This window comes from Papio anubis, chromosome 15, assembly GCF_008728515.1.
Source record: "Papio anubis isolate 15944 chromosome 15, Panubis1.0, whole genome shotgun sequence".
NCBI lineage: Eukaryota > Metazoa > Chordata > Mammalia > Primates > Cercopithecidae > Papio > Papio anubis.
This window is the reverse complement of record NC_044990.1, coordinates 13,925,681-13,950,078: the sequence shown is the minus strand read 5'-3', so window position 1 is coordinate 13,950,078 and position 24,398 is coordinate 13,925,681. Positions and strand designations below refer to the sequence as shown.

Sequence of the window (24,398 nt, the reverse complement as noted above, 5' to 3'; positions counted from 1 at the left end):
GTACCACCTTCCCAACAACATCAAGGTAATATAACTTGTGTTAATTGGGTTTATGTTATGTATTAAGCACTAAATCCATATTATCCTAAGCTTCCAGTTAAGGGTTAAGAAAAAGTTAAGACTCAGAAACACTGAGACCACACAACTGGTATAAGGTAGAGTCAGAATTCCAACCCAGATCTTTCCGAAGAATTCTCTTTTCATCACCATATTTCACAGATATAATGACTGCTGGGTTATCCAAAATATTTATAAAATATCCATGAATTTAAGAGAAATGATCATCATCTACCATATAACCTAATTCAAAATTTACTAACAAGTTAAACACAATGTCACCCTTAATAGAAACTCCTTCAGTATGTTATATGTTACATCTGACTGTGCCTTTGGAGGTGAAGATGTACTCCATGTTTTTAATCATTCATTCATTTAAAAAAAAAAATCCTTTCCACAGCACATTTTTTTCATGATGACTATTCCCATTTCTAAATGGTTAAACTGTCAGTAAGAATGGAATCTTCTTTCCAAGCTTAGATTACAGTTTAGATTACAGTGAGTTCTTACATTGTGGTTTTTATACTTTACTGTAGTCTCCCTTTAAAAAAAAATACCTTCCTTTTTAATTAATTATAAACACAATATAGGTTTATTATAGAAAATTTAAAACTACAAAAAATCATTAAAGGATAAAGAAAAAAATAAAATCTGTTTACCTAGATTCCATTGGTGGAATACTGGTATATTTTTTCAGTCTTTTTTTAAAAATAAAGATGCACATATGTACATACATACAATCAGTATACATATGTAATACTTGTGTAATATAAGTATTTTTACATGCTGTTGCTTTCTCTTAAAATATATCATGATCATTTTCCCTTGTCATTAAATTTCCTTCAGAAATATGTGCTTAAAGGCTGAATAGGTCACTGCCGAACGACTAGGTCAAGATTTTTTAGGCCAAAATTCTATTATTGGATATTTATAATGTTGCCAAATTTCCTGTAGACATCTCTGATGAAAACATTAAGTTAAACAAATTCTGACTAGAACCACTGGGTTCTAGTGGTTCATTGGGACATCAATATTTGTAAGACTTTTAACCATACTGGCAAAGAGCTATTTGAAAGCTCAAACACTAGTTTGACAGAGCAGGTTTCGCTGCACCCAGGCAATGCTAGGTATGATCATTTAAAATTTTTTAGTTTATTTAATAGTGAAAAATATATCACTCTTGTGTTAATCTGCATTCTGTTGACTACTAGGGATACTGAATTTTTATCATGTTTGTTGCCTTGTGTCCATTGCCTATTTTTCTGTTGGTATGTTTGGAATTTTCCCAGCATTTTATAAATAATATATATTAAACAGAGTGACGATTTTTCTATTGTACATTCCTAACATACAGCATTATTTTATATGACCTAAACATATTTTAATCATTTTCTAAAGTACAAAGCATGCCATTCAATTTACCGTTAAATATAAGTTTCAAATATAACCTTTCTTCTACATTTCATATAGAATCAACAACTAAGTAAGAATCATCAACTAAAATAAGAAAAACAGAATTCAAAGTGGCTGGTTTATAATAACTATGTTAAGAGATGTTGTCAGCATTGAATCTGATGTGAAACACCATATATGTTTCTATGCAATTTCTGAAAAGGCCAGTCTTACTTTTACTTACCTGGAGTAACTGATCATAAGATTGGAGGGTTCCATGACACCTCTTTAACCTATCTTTTCCCTTTAGCTTTATTAAGCTATCTTTCTAACTCCAATTCCCATAGATACCTGTATTTTTAAAATGCAGATTATTCTTTAATTGCCCCTCCTCCAAAAGCAATTGTCAGTAACACCTAATGAGTTAATCCCTTTCATCCATAATGTAAGGAACATTAATAACAAATTTTTAGTACCTGGAAATGGAGCAAGGAATACTAACAAAGAAGTAGATGTTACAAGATAAAATTAATTATAATTTTTCAGAGCTAGTCCTATTCTTAGTATGCAAGCAACTTATATCAAAATTTCAGGCCATTTTTTAAAACTAACATTATCAATAAGTTTTCAGAGAAAGCTAAGGTTCAACCATTTTATAATGAGAAGTATGCAATAAACCAACAATCCCAGATACTAGGGAATGTCATTTTCATAAGCAGCTTTCTTATAAAACGTATTTCATAAGAATGACAGTAGAAGGTTTATTTCAGGGAAAGCAATCACAGATAACTTACCACATCCCGAAAGACAACAGCACGAAGGCGATTGATATCAACATCCTGAAGAAGTCTATCAGGATCCTTAATAGGAGAAAGGTTACCTGGAACATTTTCCAATGGAGTCTTTAAAAATAAAAAGAATTGTGAATAGATAATATATTACAGACAATATATAGAAGTATCATTTCTTAGTTCATGCTAAACTGGCCACATCATGTATCTCCTCCTCTCTGAGTTGAGATTTATTAATAATAATCCTCTATTACAATGCACATTTTCTGTTCTCTACTCATGTCATGGTTTCCATACTAGCATTCTTGTTCTTCACTGGCACAGCTACCCTATAGACTCATAAAGGGAGGTAAGGTTGTGGAAGAATAAAGATTCATCTTGGACTTCAGAAGATTTCCTGAGCCTCACTTTCTCTACCTCTAGTTAACAAATCTCGTTGAGTCTCTGGGTTCATTTATCCATCATGCTTTTTATAATATATGAGATTATTATACTATATTACCATATGAGATTTTATATGTGTAACCATTTCATGGTCTATCCAAGGTTAGAAAAGGTAAGATTACAAAAAATCAGTCACGGCCCATCAAAGCTGAAAGACATTAAAGATTGTTACCAACAAAACATTTTATAGTTGAAGGAACAAACATCTACAAATTTCAGGTAATGTAGTCACATAGTAGACTACTAAGTGAACTAGGTTCCCTGAAACTCAATCAAGTACTTTCTCACTTATACAGTGTGTTAAAAACGGTATAGATTAAATTAGATAACATGTATAATGCAAAATACAATTCCAGCCTATAATAGGTATGTACTTGTTGTTACTCTAACAATGAAAAATAAACAGGGTACTTTCTATTTCTCAATGAATGTCAATCATGATATTCTACCCCAAAATTAAAATGTTTGATTACTTGGCAGCACACGATAGTAAAATATTTAAAGGTTGATAGTATTTGGTTTCCATTACAATTCCAAAACTTCTGGCTATATGATCATTGGTGAGAAGTTAACCTCTCTGAACCTCAGCTACATCATTTGATGTAATAGACTAATAATATTTACTACAGGGTGGTTAAAGAAAATAATACATAATTTACAGCATAAATAACACAGACTTTAAAATTAGAAATATTTTCTTTTCTATATGATGTATTTCTCTACCCCAATCTAATTTGATCCTTATAAAGACAACATGATAGGAAAAGCTTGCATAATTGTTCCTTTTCACACAGTATAAAAATGAGGTCGCATGAAGGTATGGAACTCATGCAAGAAACTTGCAAGAAACTTTCCTAACTGTAGTCCCAGCTACTTGGGAGGCTGAGGCAGGAGAATCGCTTGAACCCAGGAGGTTGCAGTGAGCCAAGATTGCGCCATTACACTCCACCCTGGCAACAGAGCAAGACTCCGCCTCAAAAAAAAAAAAATTACTCTAAAGTTACAAGGATCTATAACACATAGACACTGTCCTCAAGTACCTGTTTACTATGCCTATACAAATGATATGAGGCATTATTGATGATCCATTTGTATTTAATTTCCCAAGCAAATAAGAGCACTATGGAGTCCTGTGAGCAGCAAATAATATACAGTCAAATTACAAATGTTCTCTGAGAGTAGTGAAATGGAAAAAAGCTACAATACTGCAAATAACCGACTAATAGGATAAATATACGGTCAGTTTGCTTGCCATCTGCAGAAGTTTAAAGCAATAGAACTTTAAGATGAATTAAACTTCGATTTCGTACCTTCACTTATTGAGCAAAAAGTTACTGTATCAACATTAAACATGTAATTACAAGTATAATGAGTGATAACAGACCTATGTAGTTTTATGAAAACAACAAACAGAAGAAACGACCCTAGACTGACTGGGGTAGTAGTGAGGGTGTCAAAAAACATTTTCCTGAGAAAACGTAGCATTTAATGTAACCCAGTAGTTGCACAGATTTTAGCTGGATAAAAAATAAGGATGAATACTTCATGGAAAGGAAATTATATAAAAGTCTGAGAAGTTAGGGGAAATCGCTTCTTTTGATGGGCTGAGAGCTGCTGCCGGAGAAGTAAGCAAGGACCAGGCACAGAACCTCAGAAAGCATGTTAATGAAACCGGATGTGACACCAAGGGCCAGTTAAGCATATGATAAAGAGAGCTGATTTAGAAAGAAAATTAATAGTATATTTCAAAATACTCCATTCACTGAATGGGGATTCAATGAGTTTTTGTTGACTATTATGCCTACCCATTTAAAAGGAGAATTACTCATACATTAAACTCTGTGAAAATATACGACTATTAAAAATAGAAATAACCACTTTTAGTGCTAATTATAATATTTGTAAGAACTTTATCAAGTAGAATTGTTAGTAACTTCATTTAATAACCAAAACACATAAATCTCAGAGAAGTTAAGTAATCTTGGTAACAAAATTGTGAAGCAGCCTAGAGCTGCCTGATGAGAATGCCCTTGCTCTCTATCACTGAGCAATACCATGGCACTTTGTTCTCATCAACTTAAAAAAGACTTTTTTCAGGTCAATTATATTTGACCAAAAAAAAAGTTAACTTACCTTCGAAGCTGCTGTGGCAGTCACACTTTGGGGAACTTCCTGAGGTTTACTGCTTCCATGGGAAGATTTATTTCCCCTGTCTCTCTGTCTTTGCCGACATTCTAAACAGTTTCTCACAGCAACACAACAAACTATTTAAAAATTCAAAAACATATTGTTAATATAAATTGTTGACTTTGATATCCTGGAAAAAGTTGCAAGTTTATTTCTTCTTCCCTTTCTTTCCCCTTGCTTCATAAATTATTAATCTTCAAATCAACTAGAGCAATAATTTTTAAAATTATGAAATATAATAGTGAAAGTACCTACAAAATATACATACAGCTAAAAATAAAACAAAATACCCATATACCACCAGCCAGCTGAAGAAATTAAACATTACCAGAGGCTCTGAAACCCCCAGTGTATCCTTCCTTATTCTATTACCATCTGAGCTTCACAGTTCTGAATTTATGGATCAATAGAATTTTTTTAAACTAAAGCTCATATTTGATTTAAAAATTTAATAAAGCTTCTGCCCTTAATTTGACTATCTTGTCGACTCTACTGAGTACAACTTCCCATTTCAGTCAATAATAGAGTACCTCTGTATACTCAAGTATCACAGGTCCCCAAATCCACCTTCCTTCATGTTGGGAAAGTCTCTGGGCTTTGACAATAAGCATTCAATATGTACACATTTTTATTTACTCATTTATTTTAAGAAGCAGTAGAGTACTGTGACAAATAGTACAGAGTTTGAAATCAGACCACCTGAGTTTGAATCCTGTATTTTCCGGTTTGGAGCTGTGTGGTTTTAGGCCAGCTGCTTAAACTATCTGTGCCTCAGTTTTTGCACATGTAAAATGAGGATGAACAAAGTAACTGCCTTAGAGGGTTGCTGTGAGGATTAACTGAATATACAGAAAGTGCTTAGAACAGTAAATAGCATAGGAGGTAATATAAAAGTGTTTTATTATTATTCACTTATAAAAGTTTTCTGTGGTTGATGAAACAACTAAATGTGCTAGTAGTGTTAGGATAAAAATGAAACAGGGAGTAAAGTCTTGGACTATATTTAAAAATAAAAGTGCAGAATAACCAAATAAATGCAGGTTTCAAGATATTGAGCAATTTTTTAAAAATATAATCTCTTTCTCACACAGTTCATCTGGCAGCTCTTGTTATACGTCAATGGAAATGTCCTTAATGGCCCACAGTCAGTTACCCCACACCTCTTGGTTGCCAGAAAGATCTTAATGTGGTCTATCTTTCTCTTAAAATGAATACAAAATGATTCCTCTCAGCTTGCCTGTCTTTAAATAAATAATATGAAACAAACTAAAAAAATAGGTTTCATCCCACCATTCTTAAACCAAATCTTTGTTCCTTTCTTGAATCAGAAATGAATTTTTGACATAATCTTTAAAAGTTATGGGTGAAAACAGTACGTATCAGGAACATCCTCCCTATTTCATGCCTTGCAGTTCTTATGTCCTGCTCATGATCTAAGGCAAGTACAAAAAGAGCAGTTTTCTGGTTGTTTTGAAAGTCTAAATAGTGTAAATAAATGTTCCTTTTAAGAGAAGTAGAAAGGGTTCTTACCTAAAAAATTCATTCAGATTTACTAAGAGGTTTCAGTGCTAAAGTTTCACTGCCTCACAGATAAAAGGCGAACAGTATGGGTATAACAATGTTTATTAGGGACATTTTTTCACCCCAAGTAAGATTAGGATAGTTTATTTTAACCTTCTAGCATTATGTGTATCTGACATGTTTGTGGGGCCAGGACACTACCCTCAGTATTAGTTTACCAAAATTGGATTCATAAATGGATTTGCATTAAAATCACTTCAATGACAAATTGATAGTCTTACTGATTTTTAAAGAATTTCAAGTATATTTCACTCTTTATTTCAAATTATGAGCCATTAAAGATGATGAGTTCTGTGAAATCTCCAACGTGAAGGCATAATTTTTTAAAATTGAGTAATTCTGATTAATTATAAAAACAATCTCTATATCTCAAGATAATTTCTATATTATAAAATCATCAACTTAGATCATCAATATTTTATGTACCATAGCGCTTTATAAAGCTGATCTGTAGATAATTATTTGACATGCATTACTGTTTTAACAGACTTACCTAATCTTAGGCACTGTCGCATTAAACCTCCAGAAGACATGTTTTTCTCAGCTTCAATCTCACTAAAATTTAGAGAGCTTGCAAACACAAGTACATCAACCATAGCCATCAGCCGGCTGAGGAAAGTTACTGCTGTCTCAGCTGACATGCCTTGTGTCACTTCAATATTTTCCAATTCCGTCTTTAGAAAAGTAGAAGATTTAAGTCTTGTTTAAAATTTGGAAATTTGGAAATATAATACATATACATACATACTACAGGTGAACATAAATTTAATATATTTATCATATTTTATTAATAAAATAAAAGATCAACTAATTCCATACATCACCAGAGCTGGTTACCGAATTTGTTTACTTTACCTATCAATTATCCTTGAATAAAGGAAAAGCCCATTTTAAAATCAACATTAGCTTTAAATGTCTTTAGTTATAAAAATGACATTCTAAACTTAAGATCATTTCACAAAGATATTTAGAGAGAACCACATATATGTACTTATACTAGTTTTGTTTTGTAATTTATAAAGATTTTACATTGATATTTCTTTCCTAAAATCTTCATTCCCATTAATAAAAATATATGCTTTAATTTTTCTTTCCTATAGATGTATGATGAATAATAGGGAAAATATATGGTAATTTAACTTAGTATCAAAATGAGATGGCTGTCAAATTACAGTACATAACAATTTCTTATCCATTTTAGAGTAAACTGAAACTACTAGGTACTTTACATGTACAATAAAACTCCAGAGTAAAAATAATCAAAATCACTAACTCGTCTACAGATATTTAACTCGTGACTTATAAAACACTAGTAATAAAAAGAATCACAGCATTCTAGATTGGAAACTACTTTCACTACATTTCTGATTTCAGAGGGAATATTACAAAGTATTGTGTTTCTTAAAATGCACAACATTATGGTTTTTTAAACAATGTCAACATTTCTTATTTTGTTTTGCACCGTGGACTATATAGCATTTTAATTATTTTTCTTCCTTATGACCAGGCCACATTTTATCAGTGCCTCAAGGAACGAAGAAAGGGAATACTTTATAAGCAAAAAAAAATTATTTAAATTTTCTGAAAATGGGCACACTAGCCATTCCAATCAACATTACCTCTTAACCAAATGATAAATTCAACTACAAGGTTAGCATATGTAATAGGTATCTATTCCTATTCAATGTTTCATTTTGACATTGTTTATAGCCATCATTATACCTAAACTTCTCCCTCCTTGAAGAAGCAGAAGCATTAACATGGAAATGTGAGCAGAAAACACTGAAAAAAAAACCTCAAAATACTCAAAACATTTCTTGTGTACAAAGTGGGTAATAAAAATGATAGGTGACTACTGCAAGCATTATATAACTAAGCTCAGTTTTAAATGATGTATAAAAATGTAACAACCATTCCTCCTTCCATTTAACAACAAAATAGGGTCAAAATCATTCTCTCTAAAATGAGCCTGGAAAGAGACAGAAATGTGTTTTCAGTTGTTACAACATTATGCCAATTCAGTACACACGGCATAAAGAAATGATTAATTCATTACTTAGACTTTAAAATGCAGATTCTTTACTTCTTAGCACTTCATGAATATACAGCATCACTTCATAATATCAATTAAAATCTATGACCATGACATCATAGCTAACAAGAAAAAGCAAAAAATTCATTTAAAATCTGTTTCCATTTAAAATGTTCTATAAAGGAATGAAGACTTGGCCATTTCTTAGGTCTATCAAGTACTGTAAATAATTTTTCAAACATTAGAATTTAGAATATCTAGATCTGTGTTCTCAAAGAAATTCTTCATCTTTTTGAATCACTGAAATTGCAAGATAGCTATCTCTTTATATTCATTATTTAATGGTTTTGAGTGTTTTGACCTGTCAAACTATGCTTTCATTTCAAAATGAGTGAATTATAAATAGAATTATTAAGGTGTCCATATAATCCACCAAAGTGTTTTTTTGACTGAAAAAATTAAATTTTAAAGTAAAAGGCATTTTCGACACAATAGTCTGAAACAGAATTTGTATTCCATTTTATATAAAAGTAATTTAAAAAATGAAGTATGTAAGCAGCAAAAGATAGGGCTAAAAAATAAAGATCACTCTCATACAATTATTAAATCTTAAAATAATATATTTCATCTAATTTACTTTCCTTAGAACCAATTAAAATCTGATTGTACATATGACTGTAACACCATTGTGTTCATTACGATAGTTTAATCTAGAGATTATTGTGCATAATAAAATAGTAATATATCAATGCATTGGGAAAGTAATCCTTTCAATGACTCTTTTAAATATACAAAATATATGTCTAATGTTAAAGATGATATGGAAACTCAAAATATAACCAAGTCAAAAATTTCATAAATAAGTAAAAATAAAACTTGAAACTGAAAAGCTGAAAATTACTACAAAAGTAATACTAACCTTAGAACCCTGGACATGCATTAGACAAAACAGACAACAGACCAAAAAAGTACAAGAAAAGGAAATTATTAAATTAAATGAAAATACAATGTAAAATTGAAACAAAATAATATATTTAAAAATTATATTTATTTTATTAAAAGCAAAATTCTCATAAGAGATTTTCATTTTAGAAATTACATATGATCAAGGTTAAACATCAAATATTTAGACTTCAATTTATTTTTTATTGTAGTAACTCTGCCCAAATAATATATATATATAAGTATAGTTCATATATTAGAAATAATGCATACTCTATTTTACAAAGTAAGTATCTTTTCCTATAATTAATAGAACATTTTAATAAATAAGCTAATATAATGCCTCTGTAAAATCCCTACCTCAATTCTGGTTTAGGCAGAAATGACTCAGGGAAATGAACTATTTATACCAACCTCTAGAATTTTCTATAAGGAAATAATGTAATTTGTTTTCTCAAATATACAGAACCCTTCCTATAGTTGAAAATTCCCAGAAGTTAATAAAAGAATAAAATATTTGAGAGATTATAACTTATAAACCACTTTCCCATGCTAGAAAATAACTTGATATACTAAACGATGCCTGAATATGAATAAAGGTAATTAAATAGGTATTATACTAAGTTTCAGATTCTTATTAATAATTACATTCATTATATTCAAATATCAGATAGAATTAGGCTTCACAATAAAAATCAACTATTCTTACTTTCTAATTTTTGACAAGCACATGTGAGTATAAATTTTAAAATATGCTATTTTCATGGTACTTTGTATAGGAAAACACATAAAAGCATCCTGAGAATAGTAAAGTATGATCAGTTCTATGAGATAAACAAAAGAAGAGCAAAACCAACAACATTATTCATAATTTTTCCGAATATATTTATGATATATCCTGATAATAAAAATAAGTAAACTAAAGTAAGACTTCGTTATTTTCGGACAAAATAGAAAAAGCAGTTCTTCTCTCCTATAATTATGAAACTGTTAGGAGTGCTGGAAATGTCAGTCTCTACTATTTTTCTGGGACAGAGAAAATTAAGCCCTGAATTAAGTTCCATAATATTCAGTGTTCAGGATGGTTGACCAAAGTGGTCAACTTAAAATCACAAAGTGTGCAATTTGTGGTTGATCCATGTTCTTTGCTTTTCTTTTTCTTCTCCAATTTTTTGCTTTCATTCATGACCAACTTAAACAATACATTAGAGAACAAATGAGAGGATTCAATTAACTAGTCATAGAAACATTAACTAAAAAAATCAACAACAAAAATATTGCTGTTTTCCCAAAGCAAAGATTGGCCAAATTACATACTAAGAGGTCTTTTTTTTTTTTTTCTCTGAGTACTACAGTTAAAACTATTGGTCTAACTCAGAGTTCTGAAACTATTTTTGTAATGTATTTTCTACGCTACATATGAAATTAAGTAATCTAGGCAAAACTGAAACTCCCATAAAGTGCTGCTTCTTCAAGAGTACTAAGTTCAAGGTGCTCAACCTATCATTATAAACAATATATATTCTTTTTTTCTTAAGTTTCCATTAAGATATGTTCCTTCCAACTAAGATTAAACAGTTCAAACTTTTCTTCCATGATGATGATACTATAATAGCAATACAAAAATGTTATCTCTAGTATAAATTACTGTACTCATCAACATTTCCAGGGCAGAAAAGAGAACACTTCTATGTCACTCTCATAGAAATAGCAGACAAAAAATATTTGTTTATGTATTGTCTATTGCTGCTTTTGTACTATCACAGCAGAGTTGACTAGCTGTGACAGACGACAATACTGCCAATGAAACCTAAAATATTTCCCATCTGGCCCCATACAAAAAAGGTTTGCGAACTACTGCCATAAACCATTACTATTCCTATTTCTTCATAAAATGCACATAATAAGAATATTCTGAAAAACTATATGTATAAACAAAATTACCAGATCACTCAAACCTGAGTTTCAAATGTCTCCATCTCTCTTCATATATCTAGCATTAAAATTCTAAAAGCACCTACAAGACAATGTTACCTTTCAGTAATCTTCATGTTACCAATGTTTCCTTTTTTTGCTTATCCCTTCCAAAATTCTCTTTTGGCTTTTTACACTTTTAATTTAAATATAACAAGCCCAAATATTCAGGTTTAATTTCCCTCTTTATTCAACCTTTTCTTTCCTAACTTTTTCCCTCTGCTACGTTACAACTTCTAGCAAGAATATTATACAACCCCGTAATACAGAAACAACATTCAGCAGTCAGCACCAATCATAGTTCTACCAGATACAAAATGGGAGAAAGGTTTGGCTATTTCTCTTAAGGAAGCAATTCATTCAGAAGACATAAAATCAGGTATGTTGTACAACCAGGCATAGGTCCAAACAGTTAATGGGCCAAAATAACAGAAATACAGAAATTGAGAAAATAAACAAAGGTTTCTATAATTGAACGAATTCCCCAGTCTGTTGAGAAAGTCTAGGTAATAAATAATTTTAAATTCCAAACTATAGTGGTCAAAATTGAATTGTAATAATTTTGGAAGCCAACCTCAAAGCGTCAGTATCTTTATTGTACAATCATCACAAAATAAATAAGCAAATTTGACTGGTGCAACAGTATATATGCTATAGTTTACTTCATTATTTGAATATTCTATCTTAATAGCTAAACATCTTTTGACTTTAAAATTTGGAAAACTATTTAATAATGTGAATATTTTAAACCTATACAAATTTTAATAACCTATTGCTAAACTTTTTTTTATATATAAAGCATTTTTTGTTCCATGCAAAACTTAAAAACATTGAATATTACATTTCCAAGTGAATTTCAATACAACCTTTAAAAATTTCTTCATAACAAATGATAATTTATAAGACATAAAATGCAATTTATATAATCAAGAAAAATGTCACAAAGAAAGTATTGATTTATTCGGTCTTCAATATATAAAACAAAAAAAAGTTGGCTGGGAGGGGTGGCTCACGCCTGTATTCCCTGCACTTTGGGAGGTCGAGACAGGCAGATCATTTGAGGTCAGGAGTTTGAACCAGCCTGGCCAACATGGTGAAACCCCATCTCTACTAAAAATACAAAAATTAGCTGGGTGTGGTGGTGTACACCTGTAATCCCAGCTACTTGGGAGGCTGAGGCAGCAGAATTGCTTGAACCCAGGAGGCGGATGTTGCAATGAGCTGAGATCGCCCTACTGTACTCCAGCCTGGGTCACAGAATGATACTCTGATTAAAAAAAAAAAAAAAAAGGAAAACAGAAGAAAGAAAATGCCCTCTATGTCTAACTATTAGAAAGCATTTTAAAAATCATACATAACTCTCAACTTACCAGAATTTGGTATAAATCACCAGAGGAAAAGAGAGATGAAAGAAAAGGAGTGGTGTATGTATATCTGCACTCTTCACACACCATCAACCATTTATACTGTTCTTCCTAGCTCCATTTCCTTGGTTCAGCTGCTAATTTGATTAAGGCCCTACTGGTGACTTGCTCTGTTGCATTCCTCCTTCTGAACTGGAATGCTTCCCTTTGTGGACTTCTTGAGCAAAATCATGAATAAAATAGAAGAGTAACAACTGGGGAAAGTGTGTGAGGATATAGCCTGTGGCTGCTAATGTTGAAGTTTCATTGCTGCTCTGGTGATGGTGGTGGCATTGACAAAAGGACAGTAAGAAAAAGAGTCATATAGAAAAACTTGTTAATGATGAAATAAACTTAGAGATCAACTTGGAAACAGTGTCTCACCAACTAATAGACATCTTAGTAAAATGAAAGATTTCCCTCTGGCAAGGTAAACTTTCTGAGCTTAAGGATGAGTTTCCATATGGCAACAAGAACACGGGTAATATGGGAAGCAAATTTCTATATTCTTTCCCATTGAGCAAGTAGCTATGGAGTCTGCCTTGATATGAATCAAAGATTTTGTTTTAAATGACAACCAAAATATAAAGTTAACATTGACCTATTATATTTTAAATGACATACACAATTAACATTAAATGCCTTTAAAATGTATTAATACATTTCACTGTTTAATATAGAAACAAATCAAGATAAGGCTAGATTTTGTAAAATAAATGTTGCATCAGTAAATAAATGAAAATGTTAAATAACAAGAATTTTAAGAGTTTATTTATACTATACAATTGAAGAGATATGTAATATCTCTGATGAAGAATGCAATATTCTTCTGATGAAGCATTTATTCATCAGAATTACCAGAGAAATATTTTCATAAGCACACATAGCTGGAACCCAACACTGATAAACAGAAGTGGTGGAAACAGAAATTTATATGGTCAAAAAGTTCCCTATAAATTACAGGTCCATTTAAAATCTGTTTACAGCCTAGACTACCACTGAAATGCTCAAGTCATGTAATTATAAAATATAACCACTAGATGGAGGCAAAGTACTTACAGTTGGTGATGTAGCAGCAGAGAGCAAAGGTAAAATTCCTCCACAAGCAATGATGATGTTGTCTACCATTTGGGAAATGAGGTGAATTGTGTTATGTACAAAAATAATATTTTCATTGCTATTGACAAAATCCATTACAGACTTTGTGGAATGGCTAAAATACAGAAAACAGAAATGAGTATGTATTTGGCTTACTTAAATGAAAAGCTTAGACAATTTACTTAGAATAACAAGTGAAAAATTATAGAATGGTAGGAGCTAGCCATATTTAAAATTAAATTATTATAAAATAAAGCGATTTATAACTGAGATATCATATTACCAAAAACTAAGCATTCATCTCCACAGAATTTTGTTGTGTCCAAGAATATTAACTCATTATTATTATTACTATTTTGCTTGAAAAACATAGAACTAGATTGATTCTAAGACATATGACTGATTCAATAAATTTGGCTAAAAATATTTATGTTGCCAAATCTGATTTTTTTTTTGTTGAAAGGCAGAATCTTTTAAATATAAAAAGTATGTCTAATGTTAAAAATAATATGGAAACTCAGAATATAACCAATTCAAAATTTTCATACCTATAAATAAAATCTGAAACTGAAAACCTAAAAATTTAACTGAAAGTTTTACTTTGTAGGCGGTTTCAATTTGTCACATCACCAGTGACTTCAGCCCCACCTTTGACTAGTCACATTGAAAAGGTGTACTTGTTAAAGAAGTGACATGATAGGGGAATATAAATAAATCAGTACAAATTCAAGAACTTATTTAATAAGAAAAGCAACAAAATCTCAAACTAAGTTGGTAGTACAGCATTCCCATACAAAACATACAATGTAGATGTCAAAAAAATACACTGCTTTCGTTTGGTGTCAGTCAAGAATATAATTTTTTTTTTCTTTTTGAGACAGGATCTCTGCTGTCACCCAGGCTAGAGGGCAGTGGTGGGATCATGGCTCATTGCAGCCTCAACCTCCCTGGGCCCAGGAGATTTCCGAGTAGCTGGGACTACAGGTGGACATCACCACGCCTAGCTAATGTTTGTAGAAACAGGATCTTGCCCTGGTCTCGAACTCCTGAGCTCCAGCTATCCTCCCGCCTTGGCTTCCCAAAGTGCTGGGATATAGGCGTGAGCTACTACACCTGGCCTGAACTGTTTTTTAATGGGAAAAAAAATAAGATTAAAAAAAAGAAATTACTCCACGGTCAAAATTAAGTCAATAATTCTCACCCTTTTAGAGTTGTGAATTATTATCTATCACTGTGTATCTTAAATTTCAAGATGTTTCTCCCCCTCCTAAAAATAAAGTGCTACCTTTAAAAAATTTAAATGTCATTAAATTCTACTTGGGTAATTTCATGAGAGCCCATCAAAGAAAACAAAAACACAGAGTAGGGGTGGATGGAAAAAAAGCTGAGTATCACTCACTTGGAGGCTACTGATACTATAATTATTAAATTACATAATTTATCTCCATACATTGGTCTTCATGTTAATAGTAATATATTTCATGGTATTTAGGTTTCCTTAGTTACCATCTCTAGGTAATTTATCATATAATAATTAGCAATGAAAATATATTAGTATAAGAACAAATTGATCAAATAAAATCAAAATCAAAATCTTTCTATGGCAGACTTTATTGACGTCTTCCACAACAGTCGTAACTTTTTCCCTGCTGACACATATTTTATATTTTGTTCTATTATTGAGCTTGATTGGGTATAGGAAAGACTAGCCTCACCCTAGTTACTAGTTAATTAACCAGTATTAGTCCCTAAAAACCAGTCATTATAATCTCATTTGCTTTTTCTGATGATTAATTTTGAAAGAGGATGTGATCCTGCTGTCTCATGAGACATAAGGGGGATTTTTCTTCAGGGGCTTCTTTTAAAAAAAAAGAAGAAAAGAGGAGAATAAAAAGAGAAAGTGAAAGAGGAGAGAGAAGAAGAGGAGGCAGAGGAAAAATAGGAAGAAGAGGAAGGAAGAAGAGTCATCTCTGCCTTTTAATTTGGGCAAGTTTCTCATGATGAATTGATGTTGGGAGTTGAAGCAGCCACCTTGAATCCTAAAAGGAAAACGAGAAGCATAGAAGCCGACATTCCTAAGAATGTTGTGCTAGATCATTTAAGTTGCCCTTGTTACTTATATCCATCAACTTCCTAATTGTATTCATGCCTATGTAAATAATATGCTGTCATAATTAATCTGTTGCACATTTACTATTAAAAAATTAAATTGAAAATTTAGAAAGGCAATGGTTTAATTTATGTAGATTTGTTGTCTTTAAGTTATTGTCTTTGAACTGATATCCACTAACTGCTCCAATACTACGGGCTCTGAATTCACATGTCACAGGGTGATTTTAAACTTTAAACAGTATGTATTATAATATTATCACTAATAAATTTAGTACATGGTATTAATTTAAACAGGAAACAAGAAAAATGTGGAAATTCCTTTAATCAAAGCAGATTTTTGGTTTTGTCAAGTCTCTTTAAAATAGAACAGGCAATGGCAGATTTTAAATATTTGCTTTTAATTTATAAAAAAGAAATATTTCTACCTCCTCCAGACATGTACATCAGTTTCTAATGCAAATAGCAAATCAGTGAGAAGCCGCTGGTGCATTGGAGACCATTTAAACTCAGGAATACGAAACATTGTAGTCCGTGGACCTGGGCTAAACTGGCGCCGCTGTTCTTCAGTCATTGGCATTCCTCGAAATCCTAAATCAACTCGGAGATCTCGGTCTTGTTGGGTGATAGACCGACCCTGCACAGCCTAAAGAAAGAAAAGGTGAACTTTTGTGGAATACAAAAGAAATGCCTTATTTCAAAATGAAACTGTGAGTATAGTAAAGTGAACAATGCTTTAATGCTTTAGCATATGACTTTAGCAGTTTAATATATTTCACATATATTATTCACCTGGTAATTCCTTGCACAGGAAACTTTATGGGCTGAAGTCTCCACTATTGCTTTTACTTTACTATTGCAGAAACTAGGCAAGATAATCAAATACCTAAAGCTAACACCAAAGTTCACACTGAAAACCAGACCCTCTTGACCCCATTAAGAGTCTTTAAATTAGACCACATCACTTCCTTACTGAAGTGAGCATATACAAAGTGAAGTATACTGGATATATGTCATCAACTAATTGTAACTAAAGCACACGATTAGAAAAAATATTACTTGAACAGTTTCAAGTAATATTCAACTTTAAAATCTGTTTCACGTATAATACTTCAATTCAAAAACACAAATGCATTTGGTAAGTTAGAAAACAAACCAGAAAAATGTCTATAAACTCCAAATGTAAAACAGGCAAGCCTCGTGTTCAACAGGCAAGCCTATTGTTCAATCAACAATGCACGATGTTTTCCTTTATTTTACATCTGTATCTAATTCAGTATTCTCATCTCCTGCCAATTATCACTACAATGCAACTGCCACAAAAAATGGAAATTGGCAGTTACAGAAAAAATAAAAATACTTTCCCCACACACATGATATATTATTAAGGATTCTTACTGGAGTACAAAGACACAAGACAGGCATGGTTTACTCCTCATAGTATAGCCCTAATGGAAACACATTCAATGTATCTTCAATGACATTAAAAGGCAAGTGGGACACCCAGAGGATAAAAAAACCCAAGTCATTAACGAGAAAAGTATTCTTATTTCTTAAACTCTTAACCATAAGGTATTATTTATCCTAGAAAATAAAGAAGTAGTCATAACTCAAAGCTCAACAATTAAAATCTGTATCAGAAAACATCATCTGTTTTTAGCTTTATTCCAGTGAGGTCAAAACTGAAGCACTAACATTTCCTAACAACCAGACCTAAGAGTCTTTAATTGTCTTATAACAAATTCCTATTCATGTGGTTGTACAGAAAATTCTCACTGCTAATAATTCTAATTTTTCTCAGCCATATTACCTACCTCACAGGGTTGTTGTGAGGATTAAATCTGAAAACATATAGCACAGTGCCTGGAACATAGTAGGCACTGGATAAATAACAGTTCCCTTTTCCCTTCCCCTTCATTTATCAGTTCAATCTGGGCTCCAAGTCCTCTTTTCTATAATCCACAGAACAGGGTTGGGCCTGAAGCTTAAAAGGTTAAAATTAATCAAGTATTCAGAAGGAAGATCTTGAGTACAAAATGTGTAAATGTGGTCACAGAGTTTAAAATGTTAGAACTGGTAGAGACCTTAGTCATCCTTTAGTACAACCTCTTGTACTATAAAAGGAAACTTAGGCCCAGAGAGGTTGAGCAAAGTTACACAGAAGAATGTGGCAGAGTTGGAAATATACTTGAGATATTTTTAATTTCTTATATACATGAAATTATACCACACTATTTCATTCCATAAATTACTATTATGCCATAATTCAATATAAACAGGAAGTAACTGATAAGAAAGTACTCTGTTTTAGTGCTAACAACTCTATCTATTCAAGCATTTTTTTTATTTCTAGAACTCATATAAGGTAGCTTACTTGTGTCGTAGTAGTTGTTTGGATTTTTCGGATTTCTTTTCCTGATTCTTTGCCATCGTCAGACCTTTCAGTATCTGAAATTATACTTCCTGCATCAATATTTGGTACAATTTTGCTACTAGAAGACTCAGTTTCCAGAGTTGTAGCAGTCATTTCAGCATACTCCAGCCCCTTAACTGATGACGCTAAGTCTCTTTCAGAAATACTGCTCATTCCATCTGAAGTTGTGTGGATTTTGAACTCTTTTTCTTCTATTATACTAGATGTACAAGTTAAGTCTACACTACCGGTCATATGAGCAAGCAATCCAAGATCATCACTAACACCAAGATGTACTTGTGTGTCCTGAATATTTGGAATAATGTGATTGCTAGAAAGTTCAGGAAGTAGTTTTTCTTCCTGTTTGGGTATTTTATCAAAGAGAAATGATGTACTACTATTGGGAAGGTCTTCTTTCTCATCTGCTAATGTTATCAACGGACCATTATCCTTTTCTTCATTTTTTTTAATGATACCAACACTTCCATGTACATTGTTCTGGAGTTTCTCAACAGCAGCACTATATACATTATCCAACAGAGATTCAACCTCCACAAGGGCACCATTCTCTCCACCTACTAAAGTCTCCGGTGATAAATCCATATCATCGAGCTTTACTTCTGTTGCTTCCACTTTCTCTGCTTTTATATCTACTAAAAGATCATGTACTTCCACATGTACACCACTTCCTGGTCTATCTGAATTTCCAAGAATATCATCTGACACTTTTGTTGACATGAGTAAGTCTCGAGTATCTGTGCTGACAGGGTAATCGGTCTCACTTTCTGGGCTCTGGCTTTGTGAAAGATCTTCTATCTCTCGAATTTCCATTCCACCTTTTGCTCCCGTTGTCTGTGATGAAAGACCAGAGATGGTGCTCACATTCCCTTTCTTTCCTTTTTTAATGTTTTCCTCTTCTTGTCTTTGATATTCTTCATACATTTTGGCTAGGTATTCCTTATGAGCTTCATAAGTGACCTTAGGAATAAGTAAAGAAAACATTAAGGCATTTTGTACATATCAAAAAGAAAAAAATAAATAATACACATTAAACTGTGGAAATACAAAAAACCATGTCAGAAATTTTAAGACTTCAAAGCTAGCACTTGTTAATCCTAAAGCAAGTGCTTAGTTTCATTAAGGAACTGGAAATAATCAACAAATACAGCTATATATGATTTATTATAAGGATTGCCAAAGTCACACAGATAACTCAGCAATATTAAAAGTTATTTTCTTTTAGGCTGAATATTTCAATGTTACCCAAACCTAATATGCCAGTTAACTTCCACATATTTATGTAAGCTTAAACAGAGAATAAACAGCTAATAATATACAATATCCAAAGTACTATTACTATGTCGGTTTTCACCATCTATTGCTCATATGTGTACCTGTCCCAACAACTGAAGTTAAAAAATTCACACATATCATTAAATATATAAATTTACAAGCTGTTAAAACATGACAGTTTTATCCTTATATAAGCTGCTCTGAATTTGTTACTTAGGCTTCTTTATTAATAATCAGAATCCTTTTTTTGTACAAAGACCTGCAATGTCTTTTTCTTTCCTATTTTCAAATTTGTTAAAGCAATGATAAATCTGAGGCATCACTATATTACAAAATGTAAATTTATAATAGAAACAAAAGCTTTTCTAATTTTTTTAAAGTTCATAGTCTTTCTCTTATAGACATAGGTGCTATTAATGTATATTTAAATAAGTTAACAGAATTTTACATTGGGGGAACCATCCTTTAAAGAATATCTCCTTAATTTTACAGAAGAAGAATGCAAGTCCCAAAAGTGGGGAATGGTAACACATGGCCCACGGGACAAATCTGCTTATCATCTCTTTTGGTGAATAAAGGTTTATTCAAAACCATGATAACTATTTACATTATGTATTGTCTTTCACACTGAACAGCAGAGTTGAGTAGTTATATCAGAGGCTATATAACCCACACAGTCTATAATGTTTACTATCTATCTTATTAAACAGTTTTTTCTAACTCGTGTTCAAGAAGACTAAATGAGTCTTCTAAAATCACAAAACTCAATTATGGCACAGACTAAATTAAAAGCCATACTTCTGACACCCATGCTTCTTCTATAATACTTCATGATGAGATATCCTAACTCTGAATTTCCAGAATCTAATGTGTATATACTTGTACACTTTAATTCACTATTTCATTTTACCAAAAATCAAATAATACTTAAAATATAGACATACAGATTTTTAAGATTAAAAATAAAGAAAAGATAATGCAATTAAAATACCACTAAACTTAAACACTTTAAATGTATTTATGATTCACTTGGAAATAAAAAAATCTGACTTCTTAAAAAAAGTCTTAAAAAGTATATTTCAGAGACTATTTCATGAAATAGTCTTCCAAGAACCAGTTAAAAGAGCAAGTGGCTCAGATTAAAGTTCTCAGATTTGCTATAAAACAGATGTAGGTCATCTTTGGGTATAAAACTCCTAATTTATAAATTTGGTGTTTGAATTAATTCATCTATAAGCCACTTTCAAGTTCTAACAGTCTATGAACAGTGAGGAAAAAAATACAAAACTGAGATACAGGAATCTGTCAAAATCTAAGATGCCCACAAGATGGCACCAGATGCATATCTGTAGCCGTTTAATCCACCACAATAACTCTGATATTAAAATGTTAAATCCCGTGTTACCTTGGAATGGGCTATTGACAGCGTATCCACCCAGACTCTCCAGCCTCCCCATTCGTATTTTATTGCATGATACAAAAGAATCCGGAAGATATTGTAGACCATTTCAGTAATCTTCTGTTCCTCAGAATTTTTAGGATTGATATAGCCAAGAGAAAACATCCAATCCTGCCACACTGAACACTGCAATAAGCATCTTGTGAGAAAAGAAAAAAATTGATCTCATTAAAAATATCCAAATTAAGTTAGAATTTACTATTTTGAAACTTTGATAAATAAAATAGTGAAAATATGATCTGACCTCAGTAAAGTAAGGTGTACAGTCATGCTGCACATTATAGATTCTGTAATTGGAATGACTTTCTCTTATTTCTCTACCAGGAAAAATCCTAATTGTCATTCAAAATCACTTTCCTAACTTTCACAGTCAGATTTACTTATTGCTTCTCTACTTTCTTACCACCTTTAGCACTCACAATGTATTTAACACATTATGTATTAATCATTGCTTTATGTTTTTTTTTTCCCCACTGGAATGTACCAAGACTGTGTACTAAGACTATCTTGTGTAGCACTGGGTCTTACACTGAACACAATAGGCACTCAGTCAATATTTGTTAAATTATAGACTCAGGCAATGACTACTCCAGAGTTCATGGCCTCAGACTCTACCCCATGTTCTAGCTAACTAGCTTAAAAATGAACAACAATCAGCCATAAGAAAAATGGGGTGGAAAGCATAGACGAAAATGAGAAAATCCAACACAATTACAACTGAAAGTTCTATTGGTGATAGATAGGTACCACTAAAAGGGATGTTACATTTTAAATAAGAGTTTGTTTATATGTATATTCATATATACAATTAAAATATAGTATCCATATAACAAAATAAAAATAATATAAAAATAAATAGAAGTATACTGAATACGTCAAAGAAACATAATATGCCTTTTCTGATGATTAAAAGTATTTAGCAATATGGAAAAGATTTGGAATGAATTGAAATTCTAAAAGAGAGAAAATATTAATTATGGAATAAAGTGTTGTTATAGTATCCAAACTGCTTACCTTCTATTTTCACGGCTGTTACTGAAAAGTTTTATCATATCAGATAAAAATAAACGACGAACTTCCATCAGCTCTGCGCTTGGTGTAGAGTTTTTTAACAAAGTTGCCACCACTTTAAGAATCACTGTAAACAAAGAAAAAAACTTAAAGATTTATAACCATATCCTATGCTCAACTCAAAACGTATTACTGACTTTCAAATAAATACTTAGCACTATAAAAGGTGAGTTAAAACTGTCATGAACTCGGTAAACACCATAATGATTTAAGGGGTTAGGAAAAGTTTTGATTTAGTCTCATATGTTGCCATGCGCCGACCCCAATACAATAAAGAACTGCCATTTGCTCACTTGGATTCTGAATTTTCACTGTAGAATCTGGCTCTGGATGTGGTTTGTGTACGACCTGAGTACATACTTGCTCTGTCAAGATCTGAAAGATGAAGAATTTGAACTTCATTTAGAAAACAATTTAAATCACAATTGTAAAATATAGATATACAATGAACCTGCAAAAGAAATATCAATGCAGTCCAAACCAAAAGAAACATCTCTTCTAAAGGGACTTTTTATTTTTTTCCTTCTTTTGAGATGGAGTTTCACTCTTGTTGCCCAGGTTGGAGTGCAATGCTGCAATCTCAGCTCACTTCAAACTCCACCTCATGGGTTCAAGTGATTCTCTTGCTTCAGCCTCCCAAATAGCTGGGATTACAGGCATGTGCCACCACATCTGGCTAATTCTTTGTATTTTTAGTAGAGACAGGGTTTCACCATGTTGATCAGGCTGGTCTTGAACTCCTGACCTCAGATGATCCACCCGCCTCAGCCTCCCAAAGTGCTGGGATTACAGGTGTGAGCCACAGTGCCCAGCCCTAAAGGGACTTTTTAATGAATTCCATATACTTCTAAACTCTTTAACTCTGTACTCACCAAATTTTATTTGTTATTTATACATACAAAACCAGAACCAGTATCTATAGAAAGAAAGATTAATTAGGAAATTCATGAATTTATTGTTCAAAATGCCTTTTCAGTGTTCATAAAATTATTTATGAACTACTTTTTTTTTTTTTTTTTTTTTTTTGGAGACAGAGTCTCACTGTGGTATACAGGCTGGACTGCAGTGGCACAATCATGGCTCATTGCAGCCTCCAACTCCTGGACTCAAGCGATCCTCCTACCTAAGTCTCCCAAGTAGCTGGGACTACAGGTTCATGCCACCACACTCAGCTAATTATTTCTTTCTTTTTTTTTTTTTTGTAAAGATAGGGTATCACTTTATTGCCCAGGCTGGTCTTGAACTGCTGGGCTCCTGCAATCCTACTGCTTCAGCTTCTCAAAGTGCTGAGATTAAACGCATGAGCCACCACATCCGGCCCCTACTTCAATAAGTGTGACAAGGGAAAGTTCTTCCTAATAAGAACTTTTAGTAGAGACATCCTAACAATGTGGCTCGTTGTCATTTACTAATGAGTTTTTCAAATTATTTCTTTCAAATACAAAAAACAGTTGACCAAATAAAGGAAAGAGAAAATTCTAAAACATTTACTAACTTTCCCACTAAAATGTGGGAGCAGGATTTTGAACGTCATCTTCACTGTTATATTCCTAGTAATCAGCACCAATGCCTGACACACACCAGCACTCAGTAAATATTTGTTAAATTAAAGAATAATTAACTTAATTATATATCAATAATGTATATATGACTGCTCACTGTATTTGAGGCTTGAGCTTGTGTTTACCTCTTACATAAACCCAATGAGGTTATATTTAATAAAGATATCATTTTATATCTGTGATTTAATTTCCTGTTTAGCTTTAACGTGGCAAATTCTGAATAAACAGTTAAACCTAAGTACAAAAACTGCTGCAAAACCACCAACATTAGTTGAAAGGACAATTGAACATAGCTGTATTGTTGAAGCTGAAGATGGAAAAAGCAAATTGAGGGAGAGAGATGGTCTCTTCTGATGAGAAAAGGACTATGACATCCAGAGGTCTCATTTTCCTTCCCTTTCTACTCAGACTAAGACAGGACATGTTCATATTAGGAATGTTCATAAAAAAGATATTGACCAGAAATAAAAACTGACCTACTCTATTAAATAATATAGCATTTAATTACCCCCATTCCCCTCATTCTCATACTTTTGATGAAACTAAACACTTCCTTGTTAAAACTAAACAGTGTTTCACAACTTTCTACA

General features: G+C 32.1%; 1 protein-coding gene across 11 annotated transcripts in view; it reads right to left on the bottom strand.

The window, feature by feature from the left end:
• The window catches only part of NBEA (neurobeachin), a 739,922-nt gene that overhangs the window by 504,721 nt on the left and 210,803 nt on the right, over positions 1-24,398 (bottom strand). For 8 of the 11 annotated variants that reach the window (XM_031655705.1, XM_031655707.1, XM_031655708.1 and 5 more), the window contains 10 exons: positions 22,540-22,621; positions 22,190-22,313; positions 21,122-21,314; positions 18,385-19,401; positions 16,439-16,656; positions 13,863-14,016; positions 9,404-9,412; positions 6,946-7,126; positions 4,818-4,948; positions 2,244-2,351 (listed from right to left, as the gene is read on the bottom strand). In XM_031655705.1, coding sequence (XP_031511565.1) covers positions 2,244-2,351; positions 4,818-4,948; positions 6,946-7,126; positions 9,404-9,412; positions 13,863-14,016; positions 16,439-16,656; positions 18,385-19,401; positions 21,122-21,314; positions 22,190-22,313; positions 22,540-22,621 — 2,217 coding nt within the window. The remainder of the gene's footprint in view (positions 1-2,243; positions 2,352-4,817; positions 4,949-6,945; positions 7,127-9,403; positions 9,413-13,862; positions 14,017-16,438; positions 16,657-18,384; positions 19,402-21,121; positions 21,315-22,189; positions 22,314-22,539; positions 22,622-24,398) is intronic. The other 3 variants (XM_031655706.1, XM_031655715.1, XM_031655714.1) reach the window with 1 other exon arrangement.